Source organism: Rhinatrema bivittatum, chromosome 3 (assembly GCF_901001135.1).
Source record: "Rhinatrema bivittatum chromosome 3, aRhiBiv1.1, whole genome shotgun sequence".
Classification (NCBI taxonomy): Eukaryota; Metazoa; Chordata; class Amphibia; order Gymnophiona; family Rhinatrematidae; genus Rhinatrema; species Rhinatrema bivittatum.
In genome coordinates this window covers 248,908,324-248,936,105 of record NC_042617.1, presented here as the reverse complement: position 1 = coordinate 248,936,105, position 27,782 = coordinate 248,908,324, and the positions used below count along the sequence as shown (strand labels likewise).

General features: G+C 48.6%; 1 protein-coding gene across 1 annotated transcript in view; it reads right to left on the bottom strand.

Moving 5' to 3' along the window:
- Positions 1 to 27,782, bottom strand: part of HEATR5B (HEAT repeat containing 5B) — a 571,627-nt gene that overhangs the window by 255,386 nt on the left and 288,459 nt on the right. Inside the window, 2 exon segments of the mRNA XM_029594411.1 lie at positions 17,190 to 17,359; positions 23,300 to 23,489. Coding sequence (XP_029450271.1) covers positions 17,190 to 17,359; positions 23,300 to 23,489 — 360 coding nt within the window.

The following is a 27,782-nucleotide window of genomic DNA, read 5'->3' as shown; positions in this document are numbered from 1 at the left end:
GCCCAAGAAGAACAGATTTTAAAATAAGATGTTTCTCTATCAATTTCAGTTTTCTGTGGCTCCTAGAGCCTATGTTGACTCTGTTCTTCATATATCAATATACTCAATGTTTATTAGCATAAAAAATTATGTCCTAATAATTTAAAATACCTCTATACAACATGTTTCATGAAGATATGACAGCAATTTATTCTAAAAGATGGTGATAAAAATTTACAGAAGCAAGGCAACCATTTTAAAAGCTTGAAACTACAAGTGGAATTTTAATATATATTGTTAAGACTGAATTAAAGCTCTGCATATATCCTGAAGAAAAATTTTAATATTTTATGCCTCTGCTTGAATCTTGTTTTTACTATCATTTCCTTCTGTGGTACAGCAGTAAAAATATAGAAATAGGCATGGTAGACCATAGAGTAGCTTGGTTGCTTCAGTGTGCATATCTATGCTGATATTTGTTAACAGTTGTGTTGCAGTGTTAGCTATTCTCACTATACCAACTCTGACCATGATCTTATAGGCAGTAATTTTCAGCCAGTATAAAGCCTACAGGTATTTTTTACCCCTCGACCTTACATGCTTACTTTCATTTTGAAAATTATTCTGGGAAAGCTAATGTGTGAAGGCTGGTTCTCCTGGTGGAAAACCTTATTTTATAAAATTAAGAAATATGTGATTAAGTTCAATCTCTGCCCAGATTCCATCATCCAGAACATTACTCTTACAGGCATGGAAACAAATATGTACAGAGTGTATGCACATATTTTCCCACATATGTTGGGAAATTTTACAAAACAGTATTTATGCAGTGCTTTCCTAACAAATGCTTTTTAAAACAACACCCCCCTATGTGTAATATTGCTGTTTTTTTTTTAAAAGCCTGATTTTTCTCCTACTTTTCTCCCATCCTGAATCTACATCATATAAAAAAAAAAAAAAAAAAGCAAGTTTAGTGAATCAGACCCTAATTGTAATACTGTCTTTCTGAGGTTGCTGATCACTGAAAACTACTCTCAAATACTGACTTTTGACAATGATCACAAATAACTAGTCAGAAGGATTGTTACGGGGACTGGCCTACTGGCAGTATAACATACTGTCAGGTGGGTCATCTGGGTTTAATTCCGAAGCCAGCTTTTTCTTAGGCTAATCAGAATGAGGATGCTGTAAAGAACATAAGAACATGCCATACTGGGTCAGACCAAGGGTCCATCAAGCCCAGCATCTTGTCTCCAACAGTGGCCAATCCAGGCCATAAGAACTTGGTACGTTCCCAAAAACTAAGTCTATTCAATGTTATTGTTGCTAATAATAGCAATAGCTATTTTCTAAGTCAACTTAATTAATAGCAGGTAATGGACTTCTACTCCAAGAACGTATCCAATCCTTTTTTAAACACAGCTATACTAACTGCCCAAACCAGATCCCTTGGCAACATATTCCAGAATTTAATTGTGCATTGAGTGAAAAAGAACTTTCTCCGATTAGTTTTAAATGTGCCACATGCTAACTTCATGGAGTGCCCCCTAGTCCTCCTATTTTACGAAAAAGAGTAAATAACCGATTCACATCTACCCGTTCAAGACCTCTCATGATTTTAAACACCTCTATCATATTCCCCCCTCAGCCGTCTCTTCTCCAAGCTGAACAGTCCTAACCTCTTTAGTCTTTCCTCATAGGGGAGCTGTTCCATCCCCTTTATCATTTTGGTCGCTCTTCTTTGTACCTTCTCCATCGCAACTATATCTTTTATGAGATGCGGTGACCAGAATTGTACACAGTATTTAAGGTGCGGTCTTGTTCCATTTTCTTCACCATTCCCTTTCTAATAATTCCCAACATTGTTTGCTTTTTTTGACTGCAGCAGCACACTGAACTGACAATTTCAGTATGTTATCCACTATGACGACTAGATCTCTTTCTTGGGTGGTAGCTCCTAATATGGAACCTAACATTGTGTAACTATAACATGGGTTATTTTTCCCTATATGCATCACCTTGCACTTATCCACATTAAATTTCATCTGCTATTTGGATGCCCAATTTTCCAGTCTCACAAGGTCTTCCTGCAATTTATCACAATATGCTTGTGATTTAACTACTCTGAATAATTTTGTATCATCTGCAAATTTGATTACCTCACTCGTCGTATTCCTTTCCAGATCATTTATAAATATATTGGAAAGTACGTGTCCCAATACAGATCCCTGAGGCACTCCACTGCCCACTCCCTTCCACTGTGAAAATTGTCCATTTAATCCTACTCTGTTTCCTGTCTTTTAGCCAGTTTGTAATCCACAAAAGAACATCGCCACCTATCCCATGACTTTTTACTTTTCCTAGAACCCTCTCATGAGGAACTTTGTCAAATGCCTTCTGAAAATCCAAATACACTACATCTACCAGTTCACCTTTATCTACATGTTTATTAACTCCTTCAAAAAAGTGAAGCAGATTTGTGAGGCAAGACTTACCTTGGGTAAAGTAATGCTGACTTAGTTCCATTAAACCATGTCTTTCTATATGTTCTGTGATTTTGATATTTAGAACACTTTCCACTATTTTTCCTGGCACTGAAGTCAGGCTAACTGGTCTGTAGTTTCCCAATCGCTCCTGGAGCCCTTTTTAAATATTGGGGTTACATTAGCCACCCTCCAGTCTTCAGGTACAATAGTTGATTTTAATGATAGTTTACACATTTTTACTAATAGATCTGAAATTTCATTTTTGAGTTCCTTCAGAACCCTGGGGTGCATACCATCCGGGCCAGGTGATTTACTACTCTTCAGTTTGTCAATCAGGTTTACTACATCTTCCAGGTTCACCGTGATTTGGTTCAGTCCACCTGAATCATTACCCATGAAAACCTTCTCCGGAATGGGTATCTCTCCCCAACATCCTCTTCGGTAAACACCGAAGCAAAGAAATAGTTTAATCTTTCCGCGCTGGCCTTATCCTCTAAGAGCCCCTTTAACCCCTCGATCATCTCAAGTTCCAACTGACTACCTCACAGGCTTTCTGCTTCGGATATATTTTTAAAAGTTTTTACTGTGAGTTTTTGCCTCTACAACCAACTTCTTTTCAAATCCTCTCTCAGCCTGTCTTATCAATGTCTTACATTTAACTTGCCAACGCTTATGCTTTATCCTATTTTCTTCTGTTGGATCCTTCTTCCAATTTTTGAATGAAGATCTTTTGGCTAAAATAGCTTCTTTCACTTCCCCTTTTAACCATGCCGGTAATCACTTTGCCTTCCTTCCACCTTTCTTAATGTGTGGAATACATCTGGACTGTTCTAGGATTTATTTATTTTTTTTTTTTTAAACATTGACCACTCCTCTTGCACACTTTATCTTTGTAACTGCTCCTTTCAGTTTTTTTCTATTTTTCTCATTTTATCAAAGTTTCCCTTTTGAAAGTTTAGCACGAGAGCCATGGATTTGCTTACTGTTCCCCTTCCAGTCATTAATTCAAATTTGATCATATTATGATCACTATTGCCAAGCAGCCCTACCACAGTTACCTCTCTCACCAAATCCTATGCTCCACTGAGAATTAGATCTAAAATTGCTCCCTCTCTCGTCGGTTCCTGTACCAATTGCTCCATAAAACTGTCATTTATTCCATCCAGGAACTTTATCTCTCTAGCATGCCCCAAAGATACATTTACCCAGTCAATATTGGGGTAATTGAAATCTCCCATTATTACCACACTACCAATTTGGTTAGCTTCCCTAATTTCTCTTAGTATTTCACTGTCCGTCTCACCATCTTGGCCAGATGGACGGTAGTATATTCCTATCACTATAGTCTTCCCCAACACACATGGGATTTCTACCCATAAAGATTCAATTTTGCATTTAGTCTCATGCAGGATGTTTATCCTGTTGGACTCTATGCCATCCTGGTCATAAAGCGCTACACTGCCTCCCGGATGCTCCTCTCTGTCATTGCGATATAATTTGTACCCCAGTATAGCACTATCCCAGGGTGATCATAGCAAAGGTTTTAAACTTTGCTCATAAAGCGGAAATACTGAGAACTGTGCGTGCCAGAAAGACTGACTTATAACAATAAAGTGCTATTCTTCCAGGATTACTCTGCTGTGCTGGCAGCACAGTGAAGGGCCTTTGCTCCTGCATGCAGCAAGTTATTTGCATTGGGGACCCGTGCACCACTGGTCTACCCTAAGGTGAGAGTACAGACCTCACAGGGACTATGCTTGTTCACTGATATTGATGAGTTTCAGAAATTTGTGGGGGAAAAAGAGCAGGAGAAACTCTGATCTGACTCTACTGACAAGTGGAAAGAAGCTTAATTTGAGGCTGTAGCTTCACTTGCTGGGCCTCCTGGATAAGAACATAAGAACATAATAAATTGCCATGCTGGGTCAGACCAAGGGTCCATCAAGCCCAGCATCCTGTTTCCAACAGAGGCTAAACCAGGCCACAAGAACCTGGCAATTAACCAAACACCAAGAAGATCCCATGCTACTGATGCAATTAATAGCAGTGGCTATTCCCCTAAGTAAACTTGATTAATAGAAGTTAATGGACTTCTCTTCAAGAACTTATCCAAACCTTTTTTGAACCCAGCTACACTAACTGCACTAACCACATCCTCTGGCAACAAATTCCAGAGCTTTATTGTGCATTGAATGAAAAAGAATTTTCTCCAATTAGTCTTAAATGTGCTACTTGCTAACTTCATGGAATGCCCCCTAGTCCTTCTATTATTCGAAAGTGTAAATAACCGAGTCACATCTACTCATTCAAGACCTCTCATGATCTTAAAGACCTCTATCATATCCCCCCTCAGCCGTCTCTTCTCCAAGCTGAAAAGCCCTAACCTCTTCAGCCTTTCCTCATAGGGGAGCTGTTCCATCCCCTTTATCATTTTTGTTGCCCTTCTCTGTACCTTCTCCATTGCAACTATATCTTTTTTGAGATAAGGCAACCAGAATTGTACACAGTATTCAAGGTGTGGTCTCACCATGGAGCGATATAGAGGCAGTATAACATTTTCCGTTTTATTAACCATTCCCTTCCTAATAATTCCTAACATTCTATTTGCTTTTTGACTGCTGCAGCACACTGAGCCGACGATTTCAATGTATTATTTACTATTACGCCTAGATCTCTTTCTTGGGTGGTAGCTCCTAATATGGAACCTAACATCGTATAACTACAGCAAGGGTTATTTTTCCCTATATGCAACACCTTGCACTTGGCCACATTAAATTTCATCTGCCATTTGGATGCCCAATCTTCCAGTCTTGCAAGGTCCTCCTGTAATGTATCACAGTCTGCTTGTGATTTAACTACTCTGAATAATTTTGTATCATCTGCAAATTTGATAACGTCACTCGTATTCCTTTCCAGATCATATATATATATATATATATATATATATATATATATATATATTCAAGTATCCCTGCACTTGGTTGGAGGTTGATAGTCACTCTGGCTAGCTAGATATGGCCTTTTTTTTCTGAGTGGCCTAGCGGTCGCAGCATCCTCATCACCTTTGTGGGGTAGTCCAGACACAATAGCAGACGCATTAAAGGAAAATTAGTTTCTTACCTGATAATTTTCGTTCCTTTAGTACCACGGACAGTCCAGACACCTGGGTTTTGCCTCCCCTCCAGCAGATGGAGACAGAGAAGTTTTTCAAAACAAACCCTGGCATATATACCAAGGTGCCACCCACAGTCCCTCAGTCTTACGTAATGTCAAAGCAGAATGGAATAAAACCCAATTCAACAGCTAACTTAAGGTTCATTGAAAACCCCAACTGAGAACAGAACAGACAGAACCAATAGAACAGGCGAGAAGGCATGGTAAATAACCATACACAAAAAACAAACTTTATACACTTTACTTAAGTGCATACAGCTATAGGGCAGGGCTCTGGACTGATCCGTGGTACTACAGGAACGAAAATTATCAGGTAAGAAACTAATTTTCCTTTCCCTGTACATACCCGGATCAGTCCAGACACCTGGGATGTACCAGAGCCAACTCACAGAGGGTGGGAGCCGGAGAGGCCTGCACGGAGCACCCCTTCTCCAAATCCCCCAGCCTCCGAAGCTCTCACATCCAATCTGTAATGCCTTGTAAAAGTTTGCAAAGATTTCCAAGTAGCCACCCTGCAAATTTCCTGGGGCGAAACATGGTGACATTCCGCCCAAGAAGCAGCCTGTGAACGCATAGAATGAGCACAAAGTCCTACCTGTACTGTCTTACCACGCAGTAAATACGCGGAACCAATGGCCTCCTTCAACCAAAGAGCTATGGTAGCCTTGGAGGCCATGCCGCCTTTACGTGGACCATTCCACAAAACAAAGAGATGGTCTGATACCCGAAAAGGATTCGTAACCTCCAGATACCGAAGCAGCTTCCGTAAATCCTTGGCTATCGGATCTGATCGATCCACATCGGAGAAGGAAGGAAGTTCGATCGATTGATTCAAGTGAAAAGATGACACCACCTTTGGGAGAAAGGAGGGGACCATTCACAAGGATACCCCTGAATCCGAAATCCTCAAGAAGGGTTCCCGGCATGACAACACCTGCAATTCCGACACCCGACATGCTGAAGAAATTGCCACCAAAAATACCACTTTTAGCGTAAGATCCTTTAGCGTTGAACGCTTTATAGGCTCAAAAGGTGGCACACACAAGGACGAAAGCACCAAATTGAGGTTCCAGGAATGACACGGAAGGCGAGGCGGAGGGCGCAAGTGCTTAGCCCCCCCTGTAGGAAACATGCCACATCCGGGTGTAAGGCCAACACAACCCCCTGGACCTTGCCTCGGAGACAACCGAGTGCCGCAACCTGTACACAGAGGGAACTACATGAAAGACCTTTAGAAAAACTGACTTGCAAGAAAGCCAGGATGTCAGAGACCAAAGCCCTCGTAGTATCCACCCCGCGATCCGAACACCAAGATTCGAAAACTTTCCAGACCCTAACGTAAGCCAGGGAAGTAGATGGTTTTCTCGACCGCAGTATTGTGGCGACCACCTCGTCAGAGAAACCTTTGCTTTTCAAGCGTTGCCTTTCAAAAGCCAAGCCGAGACAAAAGCGATCCGCCTCCAAGGCCAGAGCTACGGCCCTGGTTTCCAAACAGTTGATTGACCACTGGGATTGTTCTCAGGACCACTGCCCCTACACAGACTTCCCCAGACAAACCACTCCCCAGCTGGAGAGACTGGCATCCATGGTGACAACTGTCCGTTCGGGCATTACCAAGGGAACTCCCCGCTCCAGATGTTCGGAGACAAGCCACCAGTCGAGACTGTGTCTCGCGGAGTCCGTAAGAGGCAGTGGGAGATGGAACTGTTCTGACACTGGGTTCCAGCGGGACAGCAATGCTGATTGTAACGGACGCATATGAGTGAAGGCCCAGGGCACCAATTCAGGGTAGATGTCATGGACCCCAATACTCTCAAGTAATCCTTCACCTTGGGCATTGGCATGGACATTAGGTCCCTCACCTGACCCTGAAGCTTGACTATCCGCTCCGTGGTGAGGAATACTCTTCCCTGTGCCGTGTCGAACACAGCTCCCAGGAACTCCAGAGACTGCGAAGGGACGAGATGACTCTTGGCAAGGTTATCTACCCAACCGAGGGAGCGCAAGAGCGGAAGCACCCTGTGAATGGCAGTGTGACACAGAGCCTTGGACGTCAACCGAATCAGCCAATCGTCTAGGTAAGGGTGCACCAGCAAGCCTTCCCTCCGGAGTTGCGCTGCCACCACCACCATCACCTTGGTGAAAATCCTTGGAGCAGTGGCGAGACCAAAGGGCAGAGTCCGAAACTGAAAATGTTTTCCCATGATGCAGAACCTGAGAAATCTTTGATGAGACAAGCGAATGCAGATGTGAAGATATGCCTCCGAGAGATCCAGAGACACCAGGAATTCGCCTTGTCATACCGAGGCGACGACGGACCGAAGCGTCTCCATCCAGAAACGCAGGATCCGAAGACATCGGTTGACTCTTTTGAAATCTAAGATGGGGCGGAACGTTCCTTCCTTCTTCAGGACAATGAAGTAAATGGAGTAGCATCCCCTGCGTAGATCTGCAGATGGAACCAGCGTTATAGACCCCAGGGCCAACAGGCGCTGGAGTGTTCCTTGTACCGCCTCCCGTTTTTCTCGGTACCCGCAGGGAGAGATCAGGAACTTGTCCCGAGGACACTGTATAAAATCTAAAGCGTAACCTTGACTTATCACGGTGAGGACCCACTGGTCCGATGTTAATTTGGTCCATTCCTCGAAGAAGAGCGACAGTCTGGCTCCCATGTTTGGAACATGGTGGATGATGGGTACCGAGGGATGGACCGGCAGTATCTCATTGCAAGGCCTTAGTTCCTGCAGCCGACGGGGAATTGCCTGGTTTGCCAAAACGTCTGCCTCAAAAGGACGGATTGCACGACTGTTGTCTAGTGGAACTGGGACGAAAGGAAGATCCTGAGGACCGCGCCGGTCGAGGTCTCCCATTACCGCGAAATCGAGACCGAGCTGTAAACGATTCCCTGGACCGAGGCCTATCATCAGGTAGTTTATGAACCTTGTTCTCACCCAGAGATTGGATCATATCCTCCAACTCCTTCCCGAACAACAACTTGCCTTTAAAAGGAAGGGAACGGAGGTGGGACTTGGACGAAGCATCTGCAGCCCAATGCCGTAGCCAGAGTAGCCATCGCGCGAACACCGGCAACACCATGGATCTGGCCGATGTGCGTAGGTGGTCATGGAGAGCATCGGCGCTATACACAATGACTGCCTCCAGCCGGTTCGCCTGGCTAGACTCCCTCTCAGAGAGGTCCGACCTGGCTTGGAGTTGCTGAGCCCAGCAAAGACCTGCACGCAGTGTGAAATTACTGCACATTGCTCTGCATGGACCCCTAGTGCGGATACCTCAAACACCTTCTTGAGCTGCAACACCAATTTTCTGTCCTGCAAGTCCTTGAGGGCGGTTGCTCCCGTAACCTTCTTGGTAACCGCAGACACCGCTGCATCCACCTTCAGGACTCTCAGCAGATCCAAAGCTTCCTCCGGCAGAGGATATAGCTTATCCATTGCCTTACTGACTTTCAACCCCAAATCATGAGTGTCCCATTCCCTAAAGAGAAGGTCCGTGGCCGAGAAATGAAAAGGGAAAGACACTGTGGGGCCCCTAAGACCCAGTAATACCGGATCCATTGAGGGGCTTCCAAACCTAACTCCCCCAAGAATGACCGGGATAAGTGGGTTCAACTCCTCTTTCTTAAAAAGACGAACCACCTTCAGATCATCCCCTTCCAGTACTGTACCACCCTGGATGAGCTTGGGCTGGGAGTCAGGGTCTCCGTCCGTCCCCCCGTGGGCTGGGAATGAGTATCAGGAGTCCCTGATGAAGAGGAGTCCGTGTCCGTCTCGACGAGTCCTGTGCGCAAAAGTCTTTTATCCTTAGGAGGCACTGCCTCCCCTTTGGATCCGGAGCGCCGCCGGGACCTTTTGTGGGACGGTGGGCACAAAGGTTGCTCCTTGTGCATCAGAAGTACAAATTCTGATGAAAAGGAGGAGTCAGATGAGGAATCGGTAGCCCCCTCAGGGCTATCCTCATTTTAAAAAGCCTCTGGAGCCGTAGGGGTGCCCTCCCCCGAAGGCCCGTGCTGTGGAGAGTGCTGGAGGTAAAATCTCCTCCCCCTCATTCCACGCCACTGCCTGCAGCGAACATAAAATGGCTGCCATTCCCGCGCTGATCGGGAACGGCGCAGCTGAGTCGGCCTGACCTGTCCAGGACCGGGTGGTCGATGGCGGAGCGCGAATCTGGCCTTCCCGCGGTGGAACAGAGGGACCTTCGCCGCCCTGCGAGCAGGAAGCACAGAGGCCTTCTCGAGAGAGACGGCCGTGCGAGCAGCCGCTTGAGCGGCAAGATGAGCATCGGGGCATAATCGAGTCTTGAGAAAAAACGACGGGCCCAACTCGTCGCTAAAGAGGTAAAAAAAAACAAAAACAGGAAAGGAATGGAAAAGACGGCGACGCAGGTCGGGAGGAGGGGGGGGGGGGGGGGGGGGTACCGGAGAGGCGGCGCGGCAAAAATTAACAAGTGAAAATATATACTTTTTTTTTTTTGAAAACACAAACCTGCCCCCACGCTGTCCTTGGTTCTGGACAGGTCCTGCTCCTTTGCTGCAGCTGGGGTGGTATCACCCCAGTGCTGCTACTCCACCAAGACAGGGCCCTCGACCCTCTTGAGCAACTGCCTCGACCAGGAAGGATGATCCCCTCAGGACCTGTCAACCCCCTGGGAGACTGACAGGCCTTCTTCTTCTTCTTGTGGTTTTTTTTTTGTTTGTTTGTTTTGTTTTTTTTTTTAACAAAACCAACTAACTATTCCTAACATTTTTTTTTTTTTTTTTTTAAATCAGAAGAGACTGTGGGTTTTGCAACTCTGCCATCTGCTGGAGACAGAGTAAGACTGAGGGACTATGGGTGGCACCTTGGTATATATGCCAGGGTTTGTTTTGAAAAACTTGTCGCCATCTGCTGGAGGGGAGCCAAAACCCAGGTGTCTAGACTGATCCGGGTACGTACAGGGAATGAGAAGTTATCCGTTCTTTCTGGACTGCCAAGTTTTTTTTCCTTTTTATTTTTGTTGTTGTTTGGCTGCGATGTGGCAGACTTAAGTGGGGATTTCTGGAGAGAGTTCTTTTTTCTTTCAAGCCCAAGATTTCTGGTTATGGCGAAGCCATGTTTTGTACTCTTTTGCTTAACCTCTACCCCGTGAGGGCTGGAGGTTATGTTCCTGCTTCTGTTCTGAATTGAGTGAAAAGGAGAGATGAACGAAGGGGAGGGGGAGGGAGGAATAGGTAGGCAGGTTGGGTTGGAAGGGGAGGGGGTTTGCTCACCGCATCTAGACACCATTCTTTTTGAATTGCAATTATTGGGGGTCAGGATTCTTTTGGGTGTTACTGTGCCTGTTAACAGGGGGGCTCCTGATGGGAAGGCTTCCCCTTTGGTTTGAGAAATACTCTGCTCTTTTGTCTCGTGCATTCAGGCTACTAAATGTCATGGAGTGGTTCTAGACTAGTCTCCTGGAATGTGTGTGGCGTACACTCGCCTATAAGGCGGATGAAAATTTTGGCAGCTTTGAGGTGGCTGTCTGCCAACATAGTTATGTTACAAGAAACACACCTCACAGACCTGGAGCATCAGAAGCTATGTCGGCGCTGGGTTGGGGAAGTGTATTTTGCCTCGGCAAACACTCAATCGGCGGGGATGGCCATTTTAGTCCATAAAAAGTATATTTTCTAGTCCAAAAGCAAATTAAAGATCCCAAGGGTCAGACCTTATTCTTGTGGGTGAGCTCAACCGGACTCCTCTAGTCCTTTGTAATTTCTATGCCCCCAACACCTACGATCCGGTTTTTTTTTCATGATGTGTACGGCATACATTTGCCTTATGTTTCTTATATGCTTTTAGTGGGGGCAGATTTCAATGCGGTCAAGGGTCCTACATTAGATGTGTCTCAATCATCGTCCCTGGGGAGAGGGCCTAGTAAAGGGATTGCATTTTTTGAACAGTCTCTTCACTTGGTCGATGCCTGGCGAATTTTACATCCCTCAGGGAGGGATTTTACCCATATTTCTAGAGCTCATGCGCCTCATTCCAGGATTGACTATCTGCTGACTAGTGCGCATGCCTTCTCCCAAATTGCTGATGCTGATATTGGGGAGATCGTAATCTCTGACCACACGCCGGTTTGGCTGGATTTTTGTGACGCTTCTCCATCTCAAATGCGGCTTCTTTGGAGGTAACTTTATTACCTGGCTGAGAATGCTGCCTTTCAGGCTCACTTGCACACTAAGTGGTCCAAATATGCTTCTTTTAATAGCCAGCATATGGCCTCACCTGTATTAAATTGGTATGCAGCCAAAGCGGTTCTTAGGGGCGATATTTCATACCTGGCCCCCCCCCCCGCAAAAAGATTTTGGATCGGCGCCTGCTGAACCTCACAGCGCAGCTGTATTGGGCTCGGCAAGCGCTTAATGCAGCGCACCCTCCGGTGAACAGGGAGCGCTATATGTCTATTCAAACTGCCCTCAATTCATTAATTCATCAGCGGACGAAAAAAGCCTAGCCTATTATCAATTTCAACTGTTCCAGTACAGTAATAAATCTGGGAAAATGCTGGCGAACTTAGTCCACTCTGCGCGGGGACCGAGACATGTGGCTGCGCAATTCTACGGGCCAGGTGATAAAATGATACCTCAGCTATTGCGGCTGCCTTTCGTCATTATTACATGGAGCTTTATGCTTCTGAAGGTCTGCTAGTGCATTCGGTATGTTTGTTAGATAAGTGGCCCGGGAATGCATGGAGTATGCAAGGGCCGAAGGCTAGAGCTGTGCAGCTTCCTGGCAGAGCAGCTAAGAGGTTGTGCGTGCTTGTGTGTTGGAATACCACATTGCCACTATGCTGTCTGTTTGCACTAAGGTTTGTAGGCAGAGGCAGTATTTTAAGGCATAAAAGGCAAATCTCATGGCTCAAAGCTCCAGGAAGTTGATGTGAAACTCTGTATGGAGCGGAATAGACGCATATTGGGTTGGGAAGATGTGGATTCGAAATCTTCAACCCTAAATAAATGTGACCGTGACCAGGACCATCTGAAGATTTGATTCTAGATCGGTAATATTGATCAGGGATGAAAGCGGTTGAACAGCTTAGAACCATTGATATTTGAAAATCCACTGAATCTTACTCGTAGCCAATCTGGGCATATGTATAAAGTGGATAGTGAAAAAACCCCATGGCCCATCAATGAAAGAATTGAGGGGCTGAGGCTATGTTGCATGCACGCAGAGATGAAGGGTATTTGACAGGATGTCTGCGCAATTGTTGGGTAGGAAGTTCGTTGCGACTATAGTGTCCAGAACTGCTCCATATGGGATTTAGGTAGTTAAACAGAAATCCCAGGTAGTAGATTTATAGTGAGTCCTGGAGAACTTACAGCTCCTTGCTTGGATTGACTCCTATTAGGCAGTTGTCCATGCAAGGAAAAGTGTGAATGATGTTTTGCTCCGTAGAGAAACAGCAGTCACTGCTAGGCATTTGGTGAAATACACAAGTTGTCGAAGCTAGTGTGAACGGCAGAACTTGGCATTGGAATGTTGACGACTCACTATGAAGCACATAGAAAGACTAGAGGAGAGAGGCAACCCACTTACTGCAGTAAGGGAAGCACGGTGATGAGACATTTTACCTGTCACTTCTGAAGAAAGTTGTTGACATTTCTGAGGTCCAGGATGGGCGGAGAGCATCTGTTTTCTGTTGAAAGAAGGAATAGTGGGATTAAAAACTCCTCCCCCCTCCGCCTTGTAGCGTCCGGGGGTCTGTACCCCAAGCCCTGGTACTAAGTGGGATGGCCGCTCTGATATCCGGCAAGGTTGAGAGACCAGGAGGCTGTCCAACTGGCGGAGCTGATGTAATCTGGATATCAGCTGGTCTCCCGCAGGAGCATGAGTGGTAAAAGTCTTACCCGCATCTTTGTCTGCTGTGCAAGAAAACATCAAGAACTGTCGCCAGGTCTCGAGGTGGGCATGCAATTGAAGCAGTGTCTGCTGGATCTTGTGTCTAGCAGATCAGTTAATGTATCTGGGACTTTGGGCAGTAATTAGGAACTAGAAGCCAGAGTGTCATAGAGTACGGAGCCCCGTTGTCGGCAATGGGAGGATGTCTCGATGCAATCCAAAATTATTGGTAGAGAGGTTCTCTTGGTGTTGTGTCAAACATAGCTGGTAATAGCGATATGTTAGACTAATACGGTTCTTGGAGGAGAATACGACCTAGAACTTTCTGAAACCATGTGGCCCGATTTAGCGACCAGGTCTTGATGGGATTATTGCTGAAGCGAGATTAGAGCGCTTACCGTCCTTCATGGTGGATCGCAGAAGGACACATCTGTGAATCTCGATGGCTCCGTGGATTTTGGGAGGGATCGAGGACAGCCTGAGGGACACAAACGTCCGGCTCAACTCTGTAAGCTGGTATGGTAGCGCAGCTACAGAGGAGACAGGCTAGGCATTACTGGCACCTCCACATTATTTTGTGGTGGCTCAGTACCCGGCACTGGTGTCGGTGGGGAATGCCTCGGCGCCTTGGGTGCAAAGGAGCACAGGACTCATGAACCCAGGCCCGCTTCACAACTGGCTCAATGGACATTCGCGCCGGTGCGGAATAAGTATCCCTCGGAGCTCGGCCTGGTCATTCTCCAGCACCGATGAACTGCCACCGATGTGCGGAACAGTGGCGATGTCTCTCTCAGCGCACGGCCCAGTCATTCTCCAGCACCGATGCCACCAATGTCCTGGATTGTATCGGTGGCGGACGGTCGCCATGCCGGTGAAGATGATTGCCATGGTACTCGGCCTGGTCTTTCCCCAGCGCAGAGGTGGATGCCCTTGCTGTCTTGGATGGCGACTGGTGATGGACTGTCACCATGCCTGCACTGCTCCTGGCACTGTCTAGTGCCCTAGGATGAACAGGGCTTTGGTTAAGATCCCGAAGTATGAAGCATTTTGTTTAGTAGAGGGCATTGTGTTTAGGTGCTCCGGTAGTACTGACTGTATCGATGGCGGCGTTGAAGGCGGCATCCAGGGTATCTATGACGGAATCTACGCCGGCATCAACGATGGCACCGATGGCATTGATCTGAGCATCGATGGAATTCATGGAGGGATCAGTGTCATCGATGTAAACACCGATGGCACTGACAGAATAGATGCGGGCATCGATGGAACTGAAGGGGGCATCGATGAAAGCATTGATGGAGGCACAGACGGTAACGATGGGGGCATCGACCGCAACGAAGGCACAGAGGGAATTGATGGGAGGCAAGGATGGGATGAAAGCATCGATGGCCTCGACAGTGGCCCTGGCGGCAACGGTAACCATGGACATCCCTATCCCTCTAGCCCAAATAACCCCGCTGGAGGATCGCAGGAGGACACTCGCAGGCTTTGTGGGGTTAACTGAGGACGAAAACATAGGGAGAAGGGAGGCCGCAATTCGATTGGTAAGCCGGGGAAACAGTTAGTGAGGTGACAGGAACTGACTGAAAAATAGGGCATAGTACTCACTGAGTGTTGATTAAATGTACGCGAAGGGAGACCCGTGTAGGGAAAAATTATTTGTGAAGTAAAACTTCAAGTGTTTCCGTGTGGAAACAGAGCTCCTGAAAGCGATGCTAACTGCAGCACCAAAAAAAAGAAGACTGAAGGGAGACCCCTGAGGGCACAGGGATAATGGCATGCTGGGCATGCTCAGTGCACTCAGTGTGCCAGTCAAAGCTTTCTAGAAACTTTGACAGAAAGTTTTCCGTGATAAGGCTCCATCCAGTGACATCACCCATATTATGAGGACTACCATCCTGCTTGTCCTGGGAGAACGCCTTCTCCCCGTGACTTCTTGGCCGGTTGCTCTGTCGATGCCTTGTCGGTGCCAGCATCGGAAGAAGGCTCACATCGATGGCGGTGACTATGCTTTTCCCGATGCTCGGTCCGGTCCTTCTCCAGCACCGAGGAGGAAGATGTCGATGCCTTCGAACGTGAAGAAGCCGGTGAAGGGCAGTTACCGGAGTCTATGAAGATTAAGGCTTTTGACCTGATGTACTCTTGGCTGGAGTAGACAGACACACGCTTGAATAGGTGTTCCACCTTTTATAAGCGGGCCCTGCAGCCTTTTGGCATAATCTAGACACAGCCAGTACACTGTTGGACGTCGTGAGCGGGCCCCAAGCACAAGACACAAATGTCATGAGGGTTTGTAATGGACATGGTCCTCGGGCACTCGGGGCATTTTCGAACCCTGTCGCCATTTTTCAAAAAAAAAAAAAAAAAAAAAAAGGAGGGCAGCGTGCGGTCGGTGGCCATCAGGCACCGATGAAAGCACCACCGGGAACCAACCGCAAAAGACTAGGTAAAACTTACCGGTGTCGGAGGTCGGTAGTTGATGGGGGACCCCGGGATGGGGAAAAAGTTTGAAAATTTTAAAGAAAATTTCCATGAGGAAATAATTGAGGAATTCTCACAGTGCTCCTGAAAACCGTGAGGATACTGCTGCACGGAAAAAAAGGAGACTGAAGGGGGACCCCTGTTGGATGCAGGGTTGGTGGCATGCTGGGCATGCTCAGTGTACCAGTCAAAGTGCTAGAAACTTTGACAAAAGTGACCCATGACAGGGTTCCATCCAATGATGTCACCCATATGTGAGGACTACCATCCTGCTTGTCTTGGGAGAAGTCCATTATCTGCTATTACTCAAGCTAACTTAGAAAATAGCCACTGCTATTACTAGCATCAGTAGCATGGGATAGACTTGATTTTTGGGTACTTGTAGCCTGAATTTGGCCACTATTGGAAACAGGATACTGGGCTTGATGGACCCTTGGTCTGACCCGTATGGCATGTTCTCATGTAATTATGGATGAAGAGGAAAAAGTGGTGCAAATCTGTAGGCACGTTTTGAAAGGGAAGTATGTGTGTATTGCTCTCTGAAAACTGGTGCAAAATCTGTGGAGAAAAATACCCGTGGATTTTGCAACTGTTGATGATTGTGCAACTGTTGATTGTCCCCCCCGAAGGTATGGAGTCAAATTCTGGAGATGCACCTGCAAAAGGATATGGACAGGACTGAATCTGTTCAGAGAGCAGCTATGAATTGATCAGTGGTCATCATCATTAAATATATGAGGAGAGATTTACGGTCCTAAACATGCATACACCCTGGCAGAAAGGAGGGAGAGAGGGGGGCATATGACAAACTTTCAAATAACTCCAAGGAATAAGTACACAGAAGGCAGGCCTTTTCAAAGAAGGGAAAACTGAGAATGAAGAATCAAGGAATGAGGGTGAAAGGGAGAAGGAGTCAGGAGCAATCTGAAGAAATTATTTTTCATGGAAAAGGAGGTGGATTCATGGGACAATCTCCTACTGGAGGTGGCAGTCAAAGTTTCAAGAAAATATGAGACATGCAGAGGAGGTCTCTGGAGATGGAGGAAAGAACTGAAATGCCAAAGATCAATTGAGGTCTATAGTAAATGTGACAGGAGATGGAGATGAGCAAACTAGATGCGACTTGTGGCCTTTATCTGCTGACACATTTGACATGGGCCCAGTAAAAGACCTTTATACTCACACAAAGGCTGGGAACCAGGCTAGACAGGTTGACATGTCGTGGTGCAAACATATGAAGTTGCTGAAGACATGATATTGCAGCTGCCTGAACAAGGGAGTCCGAATGATCCTGCATGATTGCACAACCCACCAAACACGAAGAACGGATTGTTGAAATGGTAGCACCATTGCCTAACAGGAAATCAAAACAAGACAGAGTATAAATCATAATTTCCCTAATGAGATACTTGTCATAATACCTTTCGTTTAAAAAGACACGCTGTTACACTAGCTTGAAAGGTAAAGGAATCATGTTTGTCAATTAAAGGAATTTTTTTCTGGTCTTTTCACATTTTTACTGTTTAGCACACTAAATATTTCTAATGGAACAGCTCAACAAATTTCTATTTACAAGATAAGAAAATTATTCCTTACCTGCTAATTTTCGTTCCTGTAGTACCATGGATCAGTCCAAACGGTGGGTTATGTCCCCCATCCAGCAGATGGAGTCAGACAAGAACTTCTGAGGGTGCTGCCACATAAGCCAGCACAACCATTGTCCCTCTTCAGTAAATAGACTATCAAAGCCATAGAGAGAGAGAGACGGAGGGATCAATTAAACTATGGTAATTTGACATTCAACTATAAACTTGAACAAACTCGAGCACAACGGCAAACTTGCAAAAAGAACTGTGAAGCAGATCCACAGAAGAACCGGCCGGTCCTAGAGACCCAGATAGACAAAGGAGGAAGTCGAGCAGAAGATCCCAAGAAAAAATTCCCAAACGAATCTGAGGGAGGGCGTCTGGACTGATCCATGGTACTACAGGAACGAAAATTAGCAGATAAGGAATAATTTTCTTTTCCCTGTACGTACCAGGATCAGTCCAGACGGTGGGATGTACCAAAGCTTCCCTACTGAAAGTGGGCCCTGGATGACCCTGCTCGAATGACCCTGTCGCCAAAGGAACGAAAAGTGGACATCCAGGCAATAGTGTCGAGCAAAGGTATGCAAAGACTTCCAGGTCGCCGCTCTGCATATCTCTTGAGAAGAAACGGATTGACTCTCCACCCAGGATGCCGCCTGGGAGCGAATAGAGTGGACTCTGATGTTCAACGGGGGTTGCTTCCCCGCACCTATATACGCAGCTGCAATAGCTTCTTTCAGCCAGCGAGCAATCATTGTCTTTGATGCCCTGGACCCTTTCTTGGGGCCAGATCAGAGGACGAAGAGGTGGTCCGACAGACGGTAACGTATCAGTACGCGTTTGACTTCGAGCTTGTGGAGAATTCTAGAGTCCGCTGATGAAAAGGAAGGGAGTTCCACCGTCTGGTTCGGGTGAAAAGCAGAGACCACCTTGGGCAGAAACGAGGGCACCGTACGTAAGGTGACCCCAGAGTCGGTGAGCCGAAGGTACGGTTCCCTACAGGTCAGCGCTTGAAGCTCGGAGACACGACGGGCCGAGGAAATGGCTACGAGCAAAACCGTCTTAAGAGTGAGATCCTTGAGAGGAGAGGCACGTACAGGCTCAAAGGGAAGTCCACCCAGAATCTGTAAGACCAAGTTGAGGCTCCATGATGGACAAGGAGTCTGAAGTGGTGGCTTCAAATGCTTCACCTCCTTGAGGAACCGGACGACATCCGGGTGCGATGAAAACGGAATTTCTTGTATGAAGGATGCAAGGGCCGCAACCTGTACCCTCAGGGAGTTGTAGGCTAGACCCTTCTCCAGACCCACTTGTAGGAAAGAGAGGATCTGAGGCACGGAAGCCTTCCGTGGATGAACCGAGTGAGTCGTGCACCACGATTCGAAAACCTTCCACACCCAGACATAAGCGACGGACGTGGACTTCTTCCGAGACTGAAGGGGGGTCGAGACCACGGCCTCCGGATAACCGCGGCGTCTTAGCCTGCGCCTCTCAAAAGCCAAGCCGCAAGACAAAAGCGATCTGCCTTGTCAAAAAATACTGGCCCCTGATGTAGAAGGTTCGCTAGGTGATGCAGACGGAGGCGTTCATCCACCACCAGGTTGAGCAGATCCGCGAACCATGGATGACAGGGCCACTCCGGAGCCACTAGAATCACCGGGCCCTGGTGCGCCTCAATCCGGAGGACCTTGCCCACAAGGGACCATGGTGGGAACATGTAGAGAAGGTGACGGGACCACGGCAGAACTAATGCATCCACGCCCTCTGCGCCTCGTTCTCTTCTGCAACTAAAAAAGCGAGGTGCCTTCGCGTTGCGAGCTGTCGCCATAAGGTCCAGGTGAGGGTGCCCCCAACGCTACATGAGGAGCTGCATCGCCTCCTCGGAGAGCTCTCACTCCCCGGGATCGAGACGTTGATGACTGAGGAAGTCCGCTTGAATGTTGTCCACTCCCACGATGTGTGAGGCCGCCAACCAGGCAAGATGGAGTTCTGCCCAGCCATGAGCTTGTCCGTTTCTAAGGAGACATGACTACTTCGCGTGCCGCCTTGGCGATTTATGTACACCACCGTGGTCACATTGTCCGAGAGTATCCTGACCGCCCGATGGCGAACAAGGGAAAGAAAACACTTCAGTGCTAGCCGGACCGCCCTGGTCTCCAAATGATTGATCGGCCAGACCGCCTGAGATTTTATCCACTGTCCCTGCACGGACCTAGACTGGCAAACTGCACCCCAACCTAAGAGGCTGGCATCTGTAGTGACTATTGCCCATTCCGGAATGTCCAGGGGCATCACCTGTGCCAGGTGATGTGGATTCATCCACCATCGTAGGCTGTCCCTGGTGACTCGTGGAAGGGGAAGGATGGCCTGGAACTCCCTCGTCACCAGTTTCCAGCGGGAGAGTAGTGCCCTCTGCAGCGGACGCATATGCACAAAAGCCCAGGGCACCAGATCGATAGTGGATGCCATGGATCCCAGAACCTGCAAGTAATCCCAAGCTGTGGGCAAAGAGACCAGAGAAATGCCGGACCTGCGCCATTAGCGACTGAGCCCGATACGGCCGCAGGAAGACCTTGCCCATCGACGTGTCTAACCGCGCTCCCAGGAAGTCTAGCGACTGGGAAGAAGCAAGGTTGCTCTTGGTGTAGTTTATGATCCAACCGAGGGATTGGAGGAGCTGTACCACTCTGTTGACCGCCCACTGACCTTGGATCAAGGTTTTCGCACGAATGAGCCAGTCATCCAGGTAAGGGTGAACAAGAATTCCCTCTCGGTGGAGAGTGGCCGCCACTGCCACCACCACCATAATTTTCGTAAATGTTCGTGGTGCCGTCGCCAGACCGAAAGGAAGGGCCTGGAATTGAAAATGCTGACTTAAGAACTTGAACCTGAGGAAGCGTTGATGCGCCCTGCGGATCGGAATGTGAAGGTAAGCCTCCGTGAGGTCCAGAGGGGCCAGGAATTCTCCCCAATGGACTGCCGCAATCACTGAGCACAGGGTCTCCACCCTGAAGTGAGGGACCTTTAGGGACTTGTTCACAGACTTTAGATCCAGAATCGGGTGGAAAGTGCCCTCCTTTTTGGGGACCACGAAGTAGATTGAATAGTGGCCCCGTCCCACTTCCGTGGGGGGCACTGGTGCAATTGCTCCGAGAGCAAAGAGCCGGTCGAGCGTCTAGCGTACGATTAGCTGCTTCTGAAGTGACCCGCAGGGGGAAAAGAGAAATCAGTCTCTTGAGGGCCGAACAAAATCCAATGCATACCTTGTTTTAGAATATCGAGGACCCACTGATCTGACTCCACTCCTCGTAGAAGAGAGAAATCCGGCCCCCGATCCTGGGGATCAAGGAGTGGGTCGGCCTGGCATCATTGAGAAGGCTTGGAGGATGTGCGGCCATCCCATCCTTGGCCGGTCTGTGCCACGAAAGGGACGGGACCAAGTTTGTGACCGGGACGAGGGCGTCGAGGCATTTGTTGTCTCGTGGTGTGGAAACGGCGTTGACTGCGATACCAGCTTCTGGAGGCAGTGAATGATCTCATGGACCGTGGCCGATCTTCCAGGAGCCTATGCACCGCAATCTCTCCTAGGGCCTTGATGATCTGGTCCAGATCTTCCCCAAACAAAAATTTTCCTTTAAACGGGAGGGATCCCAAACGCGTCTTGGAGGAGGAATCTGCCAACCAGTTGCGCAGCCACAGGAGGCGTCGAGCCAAAATCGCCGCGACCATTGACCTAGCCAAGACTCGTAGGAGATCATAGAGGGCATCCACCCCGTAGACAATTACAGCCTCCAACCTGTCTGCCTGACGTGTCTCTTTCGGTGGTAGGTCCTGAGAAGTGAGGAGCTGCTGAACCCACCGAAGGCCCGCTCTTTGTGCCAGCGAGCTACAGATAGCCGCCCGAACACCTAGAGCCAAAACCTCAAACACTCTCTTGAGATAAACCTCTAACTTTTGATCTTGGAGATCCCCCAGCGCTGTACCCCCTGTAACCGGTATGGTTGTGCACTTAGTGACCGCCAAGACTGCGGAGTTGACCGTCAGGACTTTGAGCAGTTCGAGGAAATCCTCAGGGAGAGGGTATAGCTTCTCCACTGCCCTGCTGACCTTGAGAGAGGCTTCAGGCGAATCCCATTCCCTGGATAACAACTGGTGGAACGTGGGATGAGTAGGAAAAGCTCTCGCTGGCGGGCGGAGCCCTGCCAACACCGGGTCCCCCTTCTTCCCGGAGGTAGCTGGGCCAGGTGGGTCCAGAGGAGCCTCAATGTCTAGTTCTTGGAGGATGTGCGGTATCAAGGTCTCCAACTCGTCCCTCTGGAAAATGCGCAACATCCTCGGATCATCACCTTCCATCTGGTCCGCCAGGAGTGGATCATCCGGGGCAGGGTCTGTAGGCAGAGCCATCCCCTTCCCCCGGGGGGAGCACCAGTTGCATACTGGGAGGCCCCTGTGGGGCGCCCTCCACCCCTCCTGGGGCATTACTCCCTGGGGGTTTCCCCCAAGCAATGAGTCCGCTATCCGTGCCAGCTTGGGAGGAGGGGGTCCTGGAGTAGGGTCCAGTGGCTGCAGCATCCTGGCTAAATAGGCATTGTGCATGAGCAGCACAAAATCCATGGAAAAGGCAAGTGGACCTGGTAGGAGCCTAGCTGAAGCATCCCCTGAAGGAAAACCCGGATCCAGTGGAGGAACCGGGGCCAGGATCGGCGGCAAAGGCGGGAAATTAACCTCTGATTCCTCCTCAGAGGTACACGGGTCCATTGGCTCCTGATTCAAAATGGCCACCGTTCCCGCGCTCAGCGGGATCAGGGCCTGACTCTGCCTGCAGGGTCGCGCCTAACCGTGCGAAGAGGAACCTCCTGCTGGCCGCGAAGTGCCTTCCCCACCAGGGAGACACCCGGTACAGATCCCCTCCCGAGAAAGCCTGGACCCAGGCTGCCCACACGCCACACATATGGACGCCCTCGGCATGCCGGCAGGGGGAGGGGAGGGAGGGGATCGCGGGGAAATGCAAGCAGTGCCGTGTTTAGAAGGGGAATCCGTCCAGGAAAACCCCCCCGACCATTCGATCCTCACGGGACCCGCCGAGGAATGTTGCGTCTCAGCGGGCAGCGGCCCCGGGGAATGTGCGTCTTGGGGCCGGGGGTCGAGGCGCGGCAGAGGTGGGGGGAAGGGCGCTTCAAAACCCCCAGCGGCTGGACCGGAGAAAATGAATCCTACCAGGAAAAAGGAGAAATAAAACAAATTACCCTAGCCAGCTCAGTGAGAGAAGGACAGCAAGCAGAGTGAGAAGAGACAGGTCTGCTTGCAAGAGTAAATACAAAACCAGAAGTCTTATGAAATCTTTTTTTTTTAAAACTAGTAAACTTGATCCCTCTACAAAATCTTAATGGAGAAGAAAAAGGAAAGAACATCTAGAACAGTGTACTGGGGAACCAATGTTCCCCTGCTCCTATCTGCTGGAGTGAGAAAGATACTGAAGAGGGATAATGGTTGTGCTGGCTTATGTGGCTATACCCTCAGAAGTTCTTGTCTGACTCCATCTGCTGGACGGGGGACATAAACCACCGTCTGGACTGATCCTGGTACGTACAGGGAATCCTTGATTTCAAAATTTCCATCAAACTTTTATCGGTCATGAAATAGATCCTATCATAACTTATAGGCCTCCAATCTTCCTTTGCTTTATCTGCTTGTAAAAATTTACCTTGCAGTTCAGGTCCAACGGTCGTGATTATGGCCCCTAGACATCTGCCCAGACATTGATGTACTTCTGTGTGAGAGGGTGGAACTGTTAGCAGCAGCGTAAGAACCAGAGAGAGTGTTGGTTCGACATATCCACGATACATTGGCCCACTAGAATCTACTATTAGGGCAAGGGAATGAAGAGACCAAGTCTGCAAACAAATCAAATGGTTTTAAACTTTCACATGGTTTATTTTGTTAATACAAAATAATATAACAACTGAGGTGCTACTGGAAAGCTGCAATATAAATATGATTTGATTTAAACCATAGTAAGTGACAGCAGAAACTAACCAATTGTTCCATCTAGTCTACCCAATATTATTGTCCATATTGTACGGATATATCCCAGCTGCCAGCTGTGGAAGCATGATCACTTGTAGAATATTGATATTTATACAGTTTTATTTTCTTCCTTCTAGGTTCTCTACTTTCCTGGGTATATGAACATACAGCATCCCATACTTAATCCAAATACCCAGGATGCCCCCTGCCCCCATGTCTTACATCCAAGTGTTAAAGTAGCCTAAACTACCACCAAAACTAGAGGGTCTGCTGCCTGTGCATTTAGATTCCTAGTCTACTACTACTACTCCTACTTAACATTTCCATAGCGCTACATGACAAATGCAGTGCTGTACAAACATACAAAAAGCCATTCCCTGCTCAAAAAAAACTTACAGATCGATACTGTAACATGCGGTTGAAGATTTCCCGTCTGTAACACGCTGTGGGCGCACAATTCGGACGCGTAAGGCGATCCTGCGATACAGTCTCCAGTTTCACGCGTCCTTAGCGCTTCTTAAAACAGACACATAACCCTTTCCGCACCCAGCATGTATATGATATGTAAATGAACAAATTAGCTGTTTAATGAAGGAATTAGCTATTCCCCTCCGATACTGTGACGCGCGCACAGATTATCTCCTTAGTAACCCGCTATTTTGCCGCGGCCTTAACGTGTTAGTTTACCGCCTACCCTCTTACTAGGTGTTAGTGTGGTGTTCGAACAGCTACATAGCGGAATGTACCATGGACAACCTCTATATATATATATATATTTGCAGCGTAAAGTGTAAAAAAACAAAAATATGTATAAATACCTGTCACTTTCCGAATCCCCCAGGCGTGCGGTCATCCAGGCGGCGGCGGGAGCCAGCGGGCGGGTGGGCGCGCATTGGGTCCAGGCGGCCGGCGGGCGGGTGGGCGCCCGTTCATCCAGGCGGCGGCGGCGGGAGCCGGGGGGCGGGTGGGCGCGCGTTCAATCAAGGCGGCGGTGGGAGCTGGCAGGCGCGCGTTCGAACAAGGCGGCGGTGTGGGCTGGCGGGCGGGTGGGCGCGTGTTCGATCCAGGCGGCTGGCAGGCGGGTGGGCGCCCGTTCATCCGGGCGGCGGCGGCAGGAGTCGGCGGGCGGGTGGGCGCGCGTTCGAACAAGGCGGCGGTGTGGGCCGGCGGGCGGGTGGGTGCATGTTCGATCCAGGCCGCGGGTGGGTGGGTGCGCATTCATCCAGGCGGAGGGAGCCGGTGGCGAAAGCGGCCTCCGGCAGCCCCCGACAATGAATGAATGCGCGCCTGTGCAACCCGTGCGATTTCGGCGCTCACGGCGTGAAGTCACGACGCCTGACGTCTCGGCATGTGACTGCCTTGAACGCCGAAATCGCACGGGTCGCACAGGTGCGCATTCATCCAGGCGGAGGGAGCCGGCGGCGAAAGCGGCCTCCGGCAGCCCCCGCTAGCAGTGAATGAATGCGCGCCTGTGCGACCCGTGCGATTTCGGCGCTCAAGGCAGTCACATGTCGTGACGTCACGCCTTGAGCGCCGAAATCGCACGGGTCGCACAGGCGCGCATTCATTCACTGCCGGCGGGGGCTGCCGGAGGCCGCTTTCGCCGCCGGCTCCCTCCGCCTGGATGAATGCGCGCCCACCCGCCCGCGGCCTGGATCGAACACGCGCCCACCCGCCCACACCGCCACCTTGTTCGAACGCGCGCCCACCCGCCCGCCTGAAACCAACGTGCGCCCACCTGCCCCCCGGCTCCCGCCGCCGCCGCCTGGACCCAACGCGCGCCCGCCCGCCGGCTCCCGCCGCCGCCTGGACCCAACACGCGTCCACCTGCCGCCGGCTCCCGCCGCCGCCTGGATGACCGCACGCCTGGGGGATTCGGAAAGTGACAGGTATTTATACATATTTTTGGTTTTTTACACTTCCTGGTGCCTGTCATTTCAATTGTCAGTTGAAATGACATTTGAAATGACAGGTACCAGCGCACCCAGGTTACTGTATAGGCGCTGTATTAAGCGCCTATACAGTAAAATGGGTTGCGCGGGCCTAACCCTTCGCCTAACGCTTCACAGACGCGGCATGCATTTGCATGCAATTAGAAGAGAGTATCGAGCGGTAGGTGAAGAGAACTGTGCTTGCGGGGAACGAGGGTGCGCCTGGCACTGCCGCACTCTTTCTAACGCGGCATAACTGTATCGACCTGTTAATCTGATAAGACAAACATACGGCACTTGGTTAAAAGAAAAGAAAGTTAGTCTTGACTAAAAGCAGAGAATCAGGCAGAAGATTTAAAAGCGATTTCAAAAAGGTGGGTCTCCCTCACCTTTGCTGAGAGCACCCATTCATGACCAATGTGCCTGCACTGACAATTGGATTTTGGTACATTGTAGTTTGCTGATACCAACCCAAGGATTATTTGGGTGTTCTTTTATCAGCCCTTCTTTTGTTTTCACCTCTCGCTTCTGCTCTTGAGGGAGGGAAGGGTAGGCTGTTTGTAAGACTGAAACCTTCCAACCCAGTTCTTACCATTCTCATAGCTATGGCAACAGACATGGACCATCAGGCCCATCTAGCTTGCCTAAACTTCCTCTCAGAGCAAAGCCACACACCCCAGCTGATCTCCAGCCTCCCTCCATAGACATACATGTTGGCATTTGGCTTGTGCCAAGTAAAGTTATGCCATTTGTCAGTAACTGTAGATTTGGACTCAGTGTGGAAGTAATGGGCTTGGGCTTCTTAAGATGGGAGCAATGATAGATGGCCATTTAAGACAACCTCCAAAGACAAAAGCAGGCACTGAAGGGTTTGACCTCAGAGGCAGTTATTCTCTAAATTCTTGAGCAGAACAGTGTCACCATTTTCTACTTGAAATGATAGTGAAGACAGGGTGACAGCAGTGATGGGTGAGAGAAAGAAAGAAAAAAGAATAAAGTGGGAAGAGATACTATTTTGGAAATTGAAGTCAGTGAGGCAGGAACAAGTGGGGATCGGTCCAGGCCTAAAGAAGGTCTTCAGATGAGATGGGGGCCACTCCACCTGTGCCTATTTTGGATCTATAGTGGAGTGGGAGGAATCTCTACCAGGCCTGGTACTTGCTCCGAGATGAGGAGAGGTTGCTACTTTGGCAGTGGTGGTGGAGTGGTCAGCCTTGCCGTTACCATGACCAGCAATGCTCGCGCACTACTGGCTGCAGTAAAAACACTTAATGAAGCCTTACTGTCGTTTTTTAAATATTGTATTAAAGGCAGGACAAAAATGTGCATTTTTAATGTGCTTTAATTAACAGATGCCTAAATTTGCTAACTCTGCCTTCTATAGTTTGGTAATTTTTTTTCAATTTTAGATTTATTTTTTCCCTTCTTTTGTTTGTAGGCTAAGAAACAGATTATTTTTTGTCATTTCTTTTTAATTTTCCTTGTTTCCTTTCTCTCTCTTTCTGTGGGGAAAGACTACAACATGAGGACTTTTTCTCTTTCTCCTTGCATTTTTTCTTTCTGCGTTTATCACCATCTATATAAATAATATGCTTTCTGGGGTATCTATTAGGGACAGTCTGTTATGGCTCTGGCCACGAGGGGCCACTGTTTGCAGTGAAATGCAGGTACTTTGCAAAGAGTGCATGCTAGTTCACTCTTTGCAAAGTCACAGGATCGAAGGGAACCAGAGCGAAGGCCCAGAAGACAGAACCCAGAGCATGATTTGTGGGGGGGGGGGGGGGGGGGGGGGGGGAGGAAACAGGGAACAAGAGTCATGATGAGTTTGGTGAGGGGAAGCTGAGAGATTGCTTGGCTAAGGTAGATGGTGGGAGCGGGAAAGAAATCTCTGTGAATGCTCACCGGGTGGGCAGCTAGCAACAATGGGGCCGATGCAATAAAGTCGCGTAGAAAGTGGGTGCTGAACAGTCAGCGCCCTCTTTCTTAACACACGCATGCCCCCCCCCCAAGTGGGGCGCCATGCAATATTAAAATTAGGGGGTCGCGTTAGCAAGGAGGCGCTATGGTCGCTTGCGCAACCGTAGCGCCTCCTTGCTAATGCGAACCCAATCGGTTTTCGGGACTGCCATACGCCAGTCACGAAAACCGACAGAGTTTATTGGCATTGGTTTTCCTTACCGGCGGACAGCCACAAAAACAGATGCCGATAAACTTGGCGTTGGTTTTCAG